Here is a 14095-nt window from a genome sequence, read left to right as displayed (position 1 = left end):
GGGGACGAGAGCTGAACTCTATCCTGTAACCGTGAGACAGAATGTCTCTCACCCATCGGTCTTGAACATGTGGCCACCAGGCGTCGCAAAAGCGGGAGAGCCTGCCACCGACCGAGGATGCGGTTCGGGGATGCAGAGAGTCATGAAGAGGCCGCCTTGGAGGCATTGCCTCCGGCGGGTTTTTGGGGGCGTGGCTTAGCCCGCCACGCATAGGAGTTCCTCTGGCCTTTCTCCGGCCTGTTGGACGAAGAGGATTGGGGCTTGGCGGAGGGACGAAAGGACCGAAACCTCGATTGTATTTTCCGTTGCTGAGGTCTCTTTGGTTTGGACTGGGGTAAGGAGGAGTCCTTTCCCTTGGATTCCTTAATAATCTCATCCAATCGTTCGCCAAACAATCGGTCGCCAGAAAACGGCAAACCGGTTAAGAACCTCTTGGAAGCCGAGTCTGCCTTCCATTCGCGCAGCCACATGGCCCTGCGGACTGCCACAGAATTAGCGGATGCCACCGCTGTACGGCTAGCAGAGTCTAGAACTGCGTTCATGGCGTAGGAAGAAAAAGCTGACGCCTGAGAAGTCAAAGACGCAACCTGCGGAGCAGAATTACGTGTGACCGCATTAATCTCAGCCAGACAAGCTGAGATAGCTTGGAGTGCCCACACGGCTGCAAAAGCCGGGGCAAAAGACGCGCCCGTGGCTTCATAGATGGATTTCACCAGGAGCTCTATCTGCCTGTCAGTGGCATCTTTTAGCGATGAGCCATCTGCAACCGATACCACAGATCTAGCCGCCAATCTAGAGACTGGAGGATCCACCTTGGGACATTGAGCCCAACCCTTAACTACGTCAGAGGGGAAGGGGTAACGTGTGTCAGTAAGGCGCTTAGTAAAGCGCTTGTCCGGAACCGCTCTGGGCTTCTGGACAGCATCTCTGAAGTTAGAGTGATCGAAAAACGCACTCCGTGTACGTTTAGGGAACCGAAACTGGTGTTTCTCCTGCTGAGAAGTCGACTCCTCTACAGGTGGCGGCGGGGGAGATATATCTAACACCTGGTTGATGGACGAGATAAGGTCATTTACTATGGCGTCCCCTTCAGGTGTATCAAGATTGAGAGCAACGTCAGGGTCAGAGCCCTGAGCTGCGACGTCCGCCTCGTCCTCCAGAGAGTCCTCAAGCTGGGAACCCGAGCAGCGTGAAGAAGTCAGGGAAGATTCCCAGCGAGCCCGCTTAGCCGGTCTGGGACTGTGGTCCGGGCAGGAGTCCTCCACGTGAGACCTAGGGCCCCCCTGGGAGCGCGCTGCGGCGCGGACAGAGAGGGGCCTGGAGGGGACGATCCAACAGGGCCCGGGGCCTGTGTAACGACCTGTCTGGACTGCAAAGCTTCAAGCAGCTTGGCAGACCATTTGTCCATAGACTGAGCCATGGATTGTGAAAGTGACTCAGAGTTTCTCAGCAAAAACGGCAAACTCTGTCCCTGCCGCCTGGACAGGGGGATCAGGGGGGTCTACCTGAGCCGGGGGGCCCACTAGTGACCGAGGCTCCGGCTGAGCAAGCAAAACAGGGGTCGAGCATTGCTCACAGTGAGGGTAGGTGGAACCCGCAGGTAACCTAGCCGCACAAGAGGTACAAGTCGCAAAATAACCCTGTGCCTTGGCACCCTTGCTCCTTGTGGACGACATGCTGTCGTCTCCTAGGAGAGTGATCACTGAGGGTATATGGGAAAAGGTATACAGCCCGAGCGAACAGAAATATATATATATATATATATATATATAGTATCTATTCCGGCACCCTAAGGGGACCAGCACCGGGTGACCGGTGTGGCTTACCGACCGCTAAAAAGCGGAGCGTGTATCCTCCAGATTCCCTGCCTTAGGTCTCCCAGAGTTGCAGAGCTCTTTCCTGGAAATCCTCCACCGGCAGAATGTCAAAAAAAAAAAAAAAATGGCTGCCGGAGCTCTCTGGGGAGGAGTGGAGCCGTGGGCGGCGCTAGAAAAGTGCGGGAATCTGGGGTCCCCACAGTGATCAGTGAGGGGGGAGGAAACATACAGGATGCTCCGGCCCTCACATCCGACGTCAGGTCGGCAGTCCCGCCCTTACCCCTGACAGACAGGCCCGTGGGCGTGAGTTTTGCTACTAGGCCGCAATGAAGCCGGGGACTAAATTTAAGACCGCGGCCGACAAGCAGGCGCGGTCGGCGCGGAAGTCCGCCGGTCTTCACAAATCAGCAGCTGCTGCAGCGTCCGGGATGAAGGCGCTCCATGCACAGCCCCCATGGGGACACAGAGTACCTTAGAGATGCAGGGCCCGGTCCCTGAGGATAAATAGACTCCTGTCCGGCAGATTCCCACAGGGGCTGCGGAGGGAGCACGGTCCCAGTAACTGGATGACCGGTCAGGATCCCACTTCTCCCAGAGCCGCTAAGGGATGGTGAAGTAAAACGGCATGAGGCTCCAGCCTTTGTACCCGCAATGGGTACCTCAACCTTAACAGCACCGCCGACGTAGTGGGGTGAGAAGGGAACATGCCGGGGGCCCCGTGGGGGCCCACTTTTCTTCCAACCGATATAACTAATATGAGAATGCATGAGTGGATGTGTGCCTCCTTCCACACAAAGCATAAAACTGAGGAGCCCGTGATGCACGGGAGGGTGTATAGGCAGAGGGGAGGGGTTACACTTTTTAAAGTGTAATACTTTGTGTGGCCTCCGGAGGCAGAAGCTATACACCCAATTGTCTGGGTCTCCCAATGGAGCGACAAAGAAAAATGGTTTTGTAAATTTTGTTGACAAATTTGAAAAGAATTGTTGCTAAACATTTGTGTGGTTGTGTTGGTGTGACAGAAAAAGAAACCTAGCGCAGACATGAGCTGACGTTAATTTCAGCAATAACACAAGCCAGTTTTCAGGCGTACATTAGAGTACAGTGGTACCTCGCTTAACGAGTAACCCACTTAACGAGAATTTCGCTTAACAAGCAAAGCTTTCTGTAAATTTGTAACCTGCTTTACGAGAAAGCTTTGCTGGACGAGCGAAATGCTCACTGCACACACTTCCGGTTCCGTCCATCCACCGTGCTCTGACCCGCACTTGCAGTCCACACAAACACACACATGTACGCACAAACACACACAAATAAACATACACGCACGCACACACACACACAGTATTATGCTCACCTTACCGTCCATTCCACCGCTGGTCTCATGGTTCTTGTAGTTCCCGGGTACATTGTGATGTCCTCGCGGCGAACTACAAGACCCAGGAGGCCTGCGATGGAACGGAAGGTAAGGTGAGCATATAACATAACATAATATAGTGTACCTTTCGTTTCATCGCCGGCTTCCTGGGTCCTGTAGTTCGCCGCTCCGCTCCACTCCAGGATGTGTATCGGCATCCATAGCAACGAGGCAGGAACTTCCTGTCACCGCTATTGAAAGGCAGCGCGCTGGCCAAATCAGAAGCAAGCGGCTCTGCCTTTGACGTCAGCGCTCTGGCCAGGAAGTTCCTCCCTCTTCGTTATGGTAACGCAATACACAGCCCGGCCCCGTACCAGAGAACAGCAAGTCCCAGGAGACCGGCGATGGAACGGAAGGTAAGGTGAGCATATAATATGTGTGCGTGCATGCTTGTGTGTGTTTGTGTGAGTTTGTACATGTTTGTGTGTGTTTGTGTATGTGTGGAATGACAGAATAGGGGACCAGGATGGGACATTTAACACGTTGTGGAACGAATCGTCTGCATTGCATTTCCTATGGGAAATCTAGCTTTGCCTAACGAGTAACTTGGTTAACAAGCACAGTCCCAGAACGGATTGTTCTCGTTAACCAAGCTTCCACTGTATATTTTGTTGCTTTGAAGTAGGCTGCCTTCTGCCAAATGCACCAACCCATTGAAAAGCAAAAAAAAAACAAAACGAAAACTAAAAGCACAAAAGTGACAAAATGGGGAAAAAAAAAATACTATTCTTAATGGTAAAGAATATTAAAGCTTAAAGGAAAACACTAACAAATTTATATATACACTGATTATATAATACAACAGTATATATGTAATATATCTACCTATCTAAATATGCACATATATAAAACACACAGACTCATGGCTGAAAGTGTTGGCACTCTTGAAATTGTTCTAGAAAGTGAAGTATTTCTCAGCTACATGTTTTGTTATGCACAATTTATTTCCTTTGTGTGTATTTGAACAACACAGAAAAAAGGAAAAAAAAAAAATGGAAAATTGAACATCATTTCACACAAAACCTCAAAAATCGGCCAGACTAAAGTGTTGGCACCTATTCCAAAATTGAATGTAAACATCTTTATTTCAAGCATGTGATGCTTGTTCAAACTCATCTATGGCAAGTAATAGTTGTGGGCAATATGAAAATCACACCTCAAACCATATAAAAAAGGAAGAAGTTGACTCTGTTTCGCATTGTGTCTGTGTTGTGCCACACTAAACATTGAGAACAGAAAGTAAAGAAAAATATCTGAGGACTTGAGAACTGATGTAGTTTAAAAATATCAACTCATCTCAAAGTTACAAGTCCATCTCCAGAGATCTTTATGTTCCTTTTTCCATGGTGCAAAAAATAATCAAGACGTTTACAATCCATGGCACTGTAACTAATCTCCCTTGACATGGATGGCAGAGAAAAATTGATGAAACGGTTGAAGCACAATAGTTCAGATAGTGGACTGGAGAAGCAGCCCAATCAAGTTAAAAAAAAATAATTCAAGCTGTCCTGCAGGGTGTATCAGTGGCAGTGCAAACTATCCGTCCACATTTGAATGAAAGGAAACACTATGGCAGGAGGACACCACTGCTGACAGATATAAAAAAGCTAAACTGTAGTTTGCCAAAATGTACACGAGCAACCAATATTCTTCTGGCAAAGTATCTTCTGGACAGATAATACTAAGGTAGACCTTTTTGGTAAAGCACATCATTCTCCTGTTTACCGAAACCGGAATGAGGCTCAAAAAGAAAAGAACACCATCTACAGTTAAATATGTTTTGGGGTCATTTTTCTGCCTCTGACACTGGGTGCCTTCACTGTGTGCAAGGCATAATACCTGAAGATTACCAAACAATTTTAGGTCACAGTGTAAAGGCCAGTATCAAAAAGCTGGGTTTGCGTCCTAGGTCATGGATCTTCAAGCAGGACAATGACGCCAAACATACTTCAAGAAGCTCCCAGAAATGGATGAAAACAAAGCGTTGAAAAGATCTGAAGTCAACAGCAAAGGATCCAGATCTTAAAACTGCTGTTGGGAGAAGGCAACCTTCAAATGTGAAAGACCTGGACCAGTTTGCAAAATAAGAGTGGTCCAAAATTCCAGCTGAGAGGTGTAAGAAGCTTACTGATGGTTATAGGAAGCGATTGATTGCAATTATTTATCTCAAAGGGTGTGCAACCAAATGTTAAGGTGCCAACAATTTTGTCCAGACCATTTTTGGAGTTTTGTGTGAAATTATGTCCAATTTGCCTTTTTTGTGTGTTGTTCCATTACACACAAAGGAAATACTACATTTTCTGGAACAATTTCAAAAGTGCCAACACTCTTGGCCATGACTTTCGGCCATATACGCTGTTTTGTCTTCGCCACCAGGCTGAAGCTCAGTTTCAGGGTGATGGCAATCTTCTTATGGCCTACGCCATCTTTAGGTAAAGTGACAAAGAAGGGAATTTTGTTACTTACCGTAAATTCCTTTTCTTCTAGCTCCTATTGGGAGACCCAGACGATTGGGTGCATAGCACTGCCTCCGGAGGCCACACAAAGCAATTATACTAAAAAGTGTAAGGCCCCTCCCCTTCTGGCTATACACCCCCAGTGGGATCACTGGCTCACCAGTTTTAGTGCAAAAGCAAGAAGGAGGAAAGCCAATAACTGGTTTAAACAAATTCACTCCGAAGTAACGTCGGAGAACTGAAAACCATTCAACATGAACAACATGTGTACCCGAAAAACAACCAAAAATCCCGAAGGACAACAGGGCGGGTGCTGGGTCTCCCAATAGGAGCTAGAAGAAAAGGAATTTACGGTAAGTAACAAAATTCCCTTCTTCTTCGGCGCTCCATTGGGAGACCCAGACGATTGGGACGTCCAAAAGCTGTCCCTGGGTGGGTAAAGAAATACCTCATGTTAGAGCTGCAAAGACAGCCCTCCCCTACGGGGAGGCAACTGCCGCCTGCAGGACTCTTCTACCTAGGCTGGCGTCCGCCGAAGCATAGGTATGCACCTGATAATGTTTGGTGAAAGTGTGCAGACTCGACCAGGTAGCTGCCTGGCACACCTGTTGAGCCGTAGCCTGGTGTCGTAATGCCCAGGACGCACCCACGGCTCTGGTAGAATGGGCCTTCAGCCCTGATGGAACCGGAAGCCCAGCAGAACGGTAGGCTTCAAGAATTGGTTCTTTGATCCATCGAGCCAGGGTGGCTTTGGAAGCCTGCGACCCTTTGCGCTTACCAGCGACAAGGACAAAGAGTGCATCCGAGCGGCGCAGGGGCGCCGTACGGGAAATGTAGATTCTGAGTGCTCTCACCAGATCCAACAAATGTAAATCCTTTTCATACCGATGAACTGCATGCGGATAAAAGGAAGGCAAGGAGATATCCTGATTAAGATGAAAAGAGGATACCACCTTAGGGAGAAACTCCTGAATGGGGCGCAGCACTACCTTGTCCTGGTGGAACACCAGGAAAGGAGCCTTGGATGACAGCGCAGCTAGTTCGGACACTCTCCGAAGAGACGTGACCGCTACCAGAAAGGCCACTTTCTGTGAGAGTCGAGAAAGTGACACATCCCTCAGAGGCTCGAAGGGCGGCTTCTGGAGAGCAACAAGGACCTTGTTTAGATCCCACGGATCTAACGGCCGCCTGTACGGAGGTACGATATGACAAACCCCCTGCAGGAACGTGCGCACCTGAGAAAGTCGTGCTAGACGCTTCTGAAAAAACACGGATAGTGCCGAGACTTGCCCTTTAAGGGAGCCGAGCGACAAGCCCTTTTCCAACCCAGATTGCAGGAAGGAAAGAAAGACAGGTAACGCGAATGGCCAGGGAGATACTCCTTGTGCAGAGCACCAGGATAAGAAAATCTTCCACGTTCTGTGGTAGATCTTAGCAGAAGTGGACTTCCTAGCCTGTCTCATGTTGGCCACGACCCCTTGGGATAATCCTGAAGACGCTAGGATCCAGGACTCAATGGCCACACAGTCAGGTTCAGGGCCGCAGAATTCCGATGGAAAAACGGCCCTTGGGACAGTAAGTCTGGACGGTCTGGTAGTGCCCACGGTTGGCCGACCGTGAGATGCCACAGATCCGGGTACCACGACCTCCTCGGCCAGTCTGGGGCGACGAGTATGACGCGGTCGCAATCGGATCTGATCTTGCGTAACACTCTGGGCAAGAGTGCCAGAGGTGGAAACACATAAGGGAGCCGGAACTGCGACCAATCTTGCACTAAGGCATCTGCCGCCAGAGCTCTTTGATCGCGAGACCGCGCTATGAAGGTCGGGACCTTGTTGTTGTGCCGAGACGCCATTAGGTCGACGTCCGGCACCCCCCAGCGGCGGCAGATTTCCTGAAACACATCCGGGTGAAGGGACCATTCCCCTGCGTCCATGCCCTGGCGACTGAGGAAGTCTGCTTCCCAGTTTTCTACGCCCGGGATGTGAACTGCTGATATGGTGGATGCTCTTTCCTCTACCCACATCAGAATCCGCCTGACTTCCCGGAAGGCTTGCCGACTGCGTGTCCCTCCTTGGTGGTTGATGTATGCCACCGCTGTGGAGTTGTCCGACTGAATTCGGATCTGCTGTCCTTCCAGCCACTGCTGGAAGGCCAATAGGGCAAGATACACTGCCCTGATCTCCAGAACATTGATCTGAAGGGTGGACTCCTGCTGAGTCCACGTCCCTTGAGCCCTGTGGTGGAGAAAAACTGCTCCCCACCCTGACAGACTCGCGTCTGTCGTGACCACTGCCCAGGATGGGGGCAGGAATGATCTTCCCTGCGATAATGAGGTGGGAAGAAGCCACCATAGCAGAGAATCCTTGGCTGTCTGAGAAAGGGAGACTTTCCTGTCTAGGGAAGTTGTCTTCCCGTCCCATTGGCGGAGAATGTCCCATTGAAGTGGACGCAGATGAAACTGCGCGAACGGGACTGCCTCCATTGCTGCCACCATCTTCCCTAGGAAGTGCATGAGGCGCCTTAAGGTGTGCGACTGACCCTGAAGGAGAGACTGCACCCCTGTCTGTAGAGACCGCTGCTTGTCCAGCGGAAGCTTCACTATCGCTGAGAGAGTACGAAACTCCATGCCAAGATACGTTAGTGATTGAGTCGGTGCCAGGTTTGACTTTGAAAGGTTGATGATCCACCCGAAAGTCTGGAGAGTCTCCAGCGCAACATTCAGGCTGTGTTGGCATGCCTCTTGAGAGGGTGCTTTGACAAGTAGATCGTCCAAGTAAGGGATCACCGAGTGTCCCTGAGAATGCAAGACTGCTACCACTGCCGCCATGACCTTGGTGAAAACCCGTGGGGCTGTCGCCAGACCAAATGGCAGAGCTACGAACTGGAGATGGTCGTCTCCTATCCCGAAACGTAGAAAACGTTGGTGCTCTGTAGCAATCGGCACGTGGAGATAAGCATCTTTGATGTCTATTGATGCAAGGAAATCTCCTTGGGACATTGAGGCAATGACAGAGCGGAGGGATTCCATCCGGAACCGCCTGGCGTTCACATGCTTGTTGAGCAGCTTTAGGTCCAGAACAGGACGGAACGAGCCGTCCTTTTTTGGAACCACGAAGAGATTGGAGTAAAAACCTTGCCCTTGTTCCTGCAGAGGAACAGGGATCACCACTCCTTCTGCTTTTAGTGAGCACACCGCCTGCAGAAGGGCATCTGCTCGGTCGGGATGTGGGGAGGTTCTGAAGAACCGAGGCGGAGGACGAGAACTGAATTCTATCCTGTACCCGTGAGACAAAATGTCTGCTACCCACCGGTCTTTGACCTGTGGCAGCCAAATGTCGCAAAAGCGGGAGAGCCTGCCACCGACCGAGGATGCGGAGGGCTGAGGCCGAAAGTCATGAGGCAGCCGCCTTGGAAGCGGTTCCTCCGGTTGCTTTCTTGGGGCGTGACTGAGCCCGCCAGGAATCTGAGTTCCTATGCTCCTTCTGAGTCCCTTTGGACGAGGAGAATTGGGTCTTGCTGGAGCCTCGAAAGGACCGAAACCTCGACTGCCACTTCCTCTGTTGAGGTTTGCTTGATCTGGGCTGGGGTAAGGAGGAGTCCTTACCCTTGGATTGCTTAATGATTTCAGCCAATTGTTCACCAAACAGTCTATCCACAGATAGCGGCAAGCTGGTTAAACATTTTTTGGAAGCAGAATCCGCTTTCCATTCCTTTAACCACAAGGCTCTGCGCAAGACAACAGAGTTGGCAGACGCAATTGAGGTACGGCTTGTAGAGTCCAGGACAGCGTTGATAGCGTAAGTCGCAAACGCCGACATTTGCGAGGTTAGGGACGCTACTCGCGGCACTGCTGGACCTATGAAAGAGTCCACCTGTGCCAGGCCAGCTGAAATAGCTTGGAGTGCCCACACGGCCGCGAATGCTGGAGCAAACGACGCGCCAATAGCTTCATAGACAGACTTTAACCAAAGGTCCATCTGTCTGTCATTGGCATCTTTAAGTGAAGCCCCATCTTCCACTGCAACTATGGATCTAGCTGCAAGCCTGGAAATTGGGGGATCCACCTTTGGACACTGGGTCCAGCGTTTGACCACGTCAGGGGGAAAGGGATAACGTGTATCCTTAAGACGTTTGGAGAAACGCTTATCTGGGTAGGCATGGTGTTTCTGGACTGATTCTCTGAAGTCAGCGTGGTCCAGAAAAGTACTCAGTTTAGGCTTGGGATACCTGAAATGGAACTTCTCCTGCTGTGCAGCTGCCTCCTCTGCAGAAGGGGCAGGGGGAGAAATTTCCAATAGACTATTGATGGCCGCTATAAGGTCATTTACCACGGCGTCACCATCAGGAGTATCCAGATTGAGAGCGGTTTCAGGATTAGACTCCTGATCACCCTCCTCTGTCTCATCATGTAGAGACTCCTCTCGCTGAGACCCCGATCCGCGTGATGACGTGGAGGGTCTCTCCCAGCGAGCTCGCTTAGGCTGCCTGGGACTGTCATCTGAGTCAGAGCCTTCAGCCTGAGATGCCTGGGACCCCCTTGAAGCACGGATTAACTCCAACTGAGGGGGACCGGGGAACATTGCCGCAGCAGTGTCCATGGACTGAGTAACTGGCCTGGCCTGCAAGGTCTCTAGGATTTTTGTCATAGTGACAGACATCCTGTCAGCAAAAACAGCAAACTCTGTCCCCGTCACCGGGACAGGGTTCACCGGCGACTCTGCCTGGGCCACTACCACCACAGGCTCCGGCTGACGAAGTGGCACAGGGACCGAACATTGCACACAATGGGGGTCATTGTAACCTGCCGGTAGATTAGCCCCACAAGCGGCACAAGCAGCGTTCACAGCCTGTGTCTTGGCACCCTTGCGTTTTGCAGATGACATGTTGTCGTCTCCTCAGAGCAATAGGGGTATACAGCCAAGAAGCGACCTTACAGTGCAATATATATAGATATATCTGGTACAGGAAAAAGTACACCAAATAACACTGTGGCACTAGTGGGGCCAGCACGAATGTGCTGCTTACCGCCCGCTTAACGCGGGTGTGTGGTCGCCAGAAATCCCTTGTCTGGGTCTCCCAGAGCCTGTGTCCGTTCCCCAGCCAGACTGCATGCAGGAATGGCTGCCGGCGTCTCTGTGGAGGGGGGGCGGGCCCTGGGTGTGCTCAGACAAAAAGCGGGAAACCTGCGTCCCACTGTGCCCAGTGAGAGGACTGGAGCATGTAAATAAGGCTCCAGCCCTCGGCGCTGACGATTGCACAACGCCTGTCCCCTTCCCTGAGTGACAGGGAGGGGGCGGGAACGAAGCGGAGCTAGGCCGCAAAAGCCGGGGACTAGATTTATAAGCGCCGCCGTCGTAAAAGCACGGTCGGCGCTAAGTCCCCGGCGCACTACAAGTCCCAGCCGCGCCGCCGCTCCCGGAGCGGCCGGCGCGGTAGTTCCCAACACATAAAGTCACTCAGCTAAGCTGCAGTGACTCAAACCCCAGCGCGCAGCGCTACTGTCCCCGGCGCACTAGCACACCCAGCAAGTCTGGAGCGTGCGCGGCCAGTCCATAGGGGGACACAGAGTACCTGAATGTTGCAGGGCCTTGTCCCTGAACGGTACCCCGGCTCCTTATCCAGCAGGTTCAATGGGTCTGTGGACGGAGCCCGGCCTCAGGGCTTGGAGGCCGGTAAGATCCCACTTCCTCAGAGCCCCTCAGGGGGATGGGGAAGGAAAACAGCATGTGGGCTCCCGCCTCCGTACCCGCAATGGGTACCTCAACCTTACAAACCGCAAGTGGGGTGAGAAGGGAGCATGCTGGGGGCCCTATATGGGCTCTCTTTTCTTCCATCCGATATAGTCAGCAGCTGCTGCTGACTAAACAGTGGAGCTATGCGTGGATGTCTGACCTCCTTCGCACAAAGCAGAAAACTGGTGAGCCAGTGATCCCACTGGGGGTGTATAGCCAGAAGGGGAGGGGCCTTACACTTTTTAGTGTAATTGCTTTGTGTGGCCTCCGGAGGCAGTGCTATACACCCAATCGTCTGGGTCTCCCAATGGAGCGCCGAAGAAATTCTTTTTTTTCACATCCTCAGAATTCTTTGCTGTTCGCTGCCATGTTCAACTTCCAGTGACCAATATGAAAGTGTATGAGTAATAACATCAAATTAAACACTCCTGCCCCCATTCACACCTGGGACCTTGTAACATGGCTAACTGGGCACAATTTACAAAAAAGTGAGCGGTGTACTCACTTTTGTGATTATATTATATACACACACACACACAAATTAGATTTGTGCATTTGGGTGAATGTGGGAAGGCAAAAACAAACACTACTATGGTCCCAAAAGGATTTCATAATAGGGTGTGTTTTTGTACTATTGCAAAAAAATAGTTCCACTGGTAGCAAGGATAAAAATTCATACAATTTACCTTTCTAGACTGATCCATAGTGATGAAAGATGGAATCATAGATTTTCTTAGAGAATACTTGTCATGCCAAAGTCTGTCCGTTTTTACTGTAGGGTCTGAAGCTACAAAAAACTAAAAAGACAATATATATTCAGTATACAGTAATTTTCCATTATACATGGATGTAAAACATAGTACAGCAGAGTTTTACTTTCAGTAAAGATTGTTATTCTTTTTATTGCTGTGTGAATTATCTCTAACAAGTGTACAAATGCAATTCCTATTTTTTTTTATCTAAATAAGTAACAGAAGTGGTCTCTGACCATTTAACAAACACAATTGAACAAATTGACATACACTGACGAGCAAATCTGTAACTTTTGATTTCAGACTCCATGGCTCACCATACACTACAACTTCATTTCATAGACAATTATCTTTCCTAACTCATACATATATTTGATGTAAAACTATTTAGCATATTATTAGTTATGAATATTCTTGGCATGTCACTGTATGGTTACCGTTTTGCTGCTAAAAATCTAAATAATTTTAAATTTTTTCTTATTTTGTAAATCCACCTTTGGCTTTCAACACAGCCTGAATCTTTCTGGACATGCTCTCGAACAGATTCAAGCATGTCTCGACGAAAATCTAATCCCAGGTCTCTTCTACATGTGCCCACATTTTTTTCCCCAACTTTACCCACAAGTGTTCAATTGGCTTGAGATCTGGTGACTGTAGGGGGCCAATCCAGCATCTCTACTTCACTGTCATTGAACCATATCTTTGCCAATCTTCATGTATGCTTCAGGTCACTGTGCTAGTGGAACACTACATTGTGATTTTCATACCCAGAATACTCGAGTGTACGAAGAAATTTGTCCTGTAGGATATTCATAGTGCTCAGCATTGAGCTGTGAAACGACCCCATATTGTAAGACTTTCTCCACTGAACTTGACAGTTCCTTACATTTCTCGATCGGTTAGCCTTTTTCCTTTGTTTCTTCCAGACTCATTTGTATCCATCAGAGTCTACTCTATTGACTTTCATCTTATCGCTCCAAAAATCACCCTTTTCCAATTTTCTACGGTCCACTTTTTTTCAAACTTGAGCCGACACTTGTTATGACAATATTGAAGTCGAGACTTTTTTACCTTTTTATGGGCCACCATTCCATCATTGTGTATAGTGCATGTTTGTCACACCATAACAAAGACTTTGTGATGAGCCTACTTGGTGACTCCTAAAATTTTGCCTGGACAACCACCTCTTTTCTTCAGAATGGATGAATGGACTTCATTTTGTATTCTTCCAACTATTATGGCACTCACATGATGTAGTTTGGCAATATTCTTGGCCGAGAGAGAAGACCCCCCCCCCCCCCATCCTTCTATGCGCGTGATGATCCAGTTTCTTTTTTCTTGGTAAATCTTCATGGCTGCTCCTTAATTCGAACCAGTGACCTTTCATTGGGGAAGCTATTATGGAACGTGAGAACAGGTTAAAACTCGTAGTATACAGGAAGAAACGTTTTTTCCAACACCAGGAGCAAAACAGTAAAGGCCTCGTTACACGCAACGACGGATCTAACGATATATCGCCGTGGTCACGGATTCCGTGACGCACATCCGGCATTGTTAGCGACGTCGTTGCGTGTGACAGCCAGGAACGACCGTTAACGATGGAAAATACTCACCTTATCGTCAATCGTTGATACGTCGTTCCTTTTTAAAAAATCGTTGATTGTTGAGCATGCAGGGTTTTCGTCGTTCCCAAGGCAGCACACATCGCTACGTGCGACACCTCGGGAACGACAAACTGCAGCTTAGCTACGGTCGCCAGCAAGGCGGAAGAAAGGAGGTGGGCGGCATGTTATGGCCGCTCATCTCCGCCCCTCAGCTTCTATTGGGCGGCCGCTTAGTGACGCCGCACGAACCGCCCCCTTAGAAAGGAGGCGGTTCACCAGCAACAGCGACGTCGCTACGCAGGTAAGTCCGTGCG

The 14095-nt window shown here is 49.8% G+C and overlaps 1 protein-coding gene across 1 annotated transcript in view; it reads right to left on the bottom strand.

Annotated features, from left to right (window-relative positions):
• TUBGCP3 (tubulin gamma complex component 3) overlaps positions 1 to 14095 on the bottom strand; it is a 212985-nt gene that overhangs the window by 79841 nt on the left and 119049 nt on the right. Inside the window, exon 12 of the mRNA XM_075336660.1 lies at positions 12112 to 12222. Within this exon, the coding sequence (XP_075192775.1) occupies positions 12112 to 12222 (111 nt within the window). The remainder of the gene's footprint in view (positions 1 to 12111; positions 12223 to 14095) is intronic.

Source organism: Anomaloglossus baeobatrachus, chromosome 2 (assembly GCF_048569485.1).
Source record: "Anomaloglossus baeobatrachus isolate aAnoBae1 chromosome 2, aAnoBae1.hap1, whole genome shotgun sequence".
Lineage (NCBI taxonomy): Eukaryota > Metazoa > Chordata > Amphibia > Anura > Aromobatidae > Anomaloglossus > Anomaloglossus baeobatrachus.
Note: the sequence above shows the minus strand (reverse complement) of the source record. Positions and strands in the feature narration are given on the sequence as shown.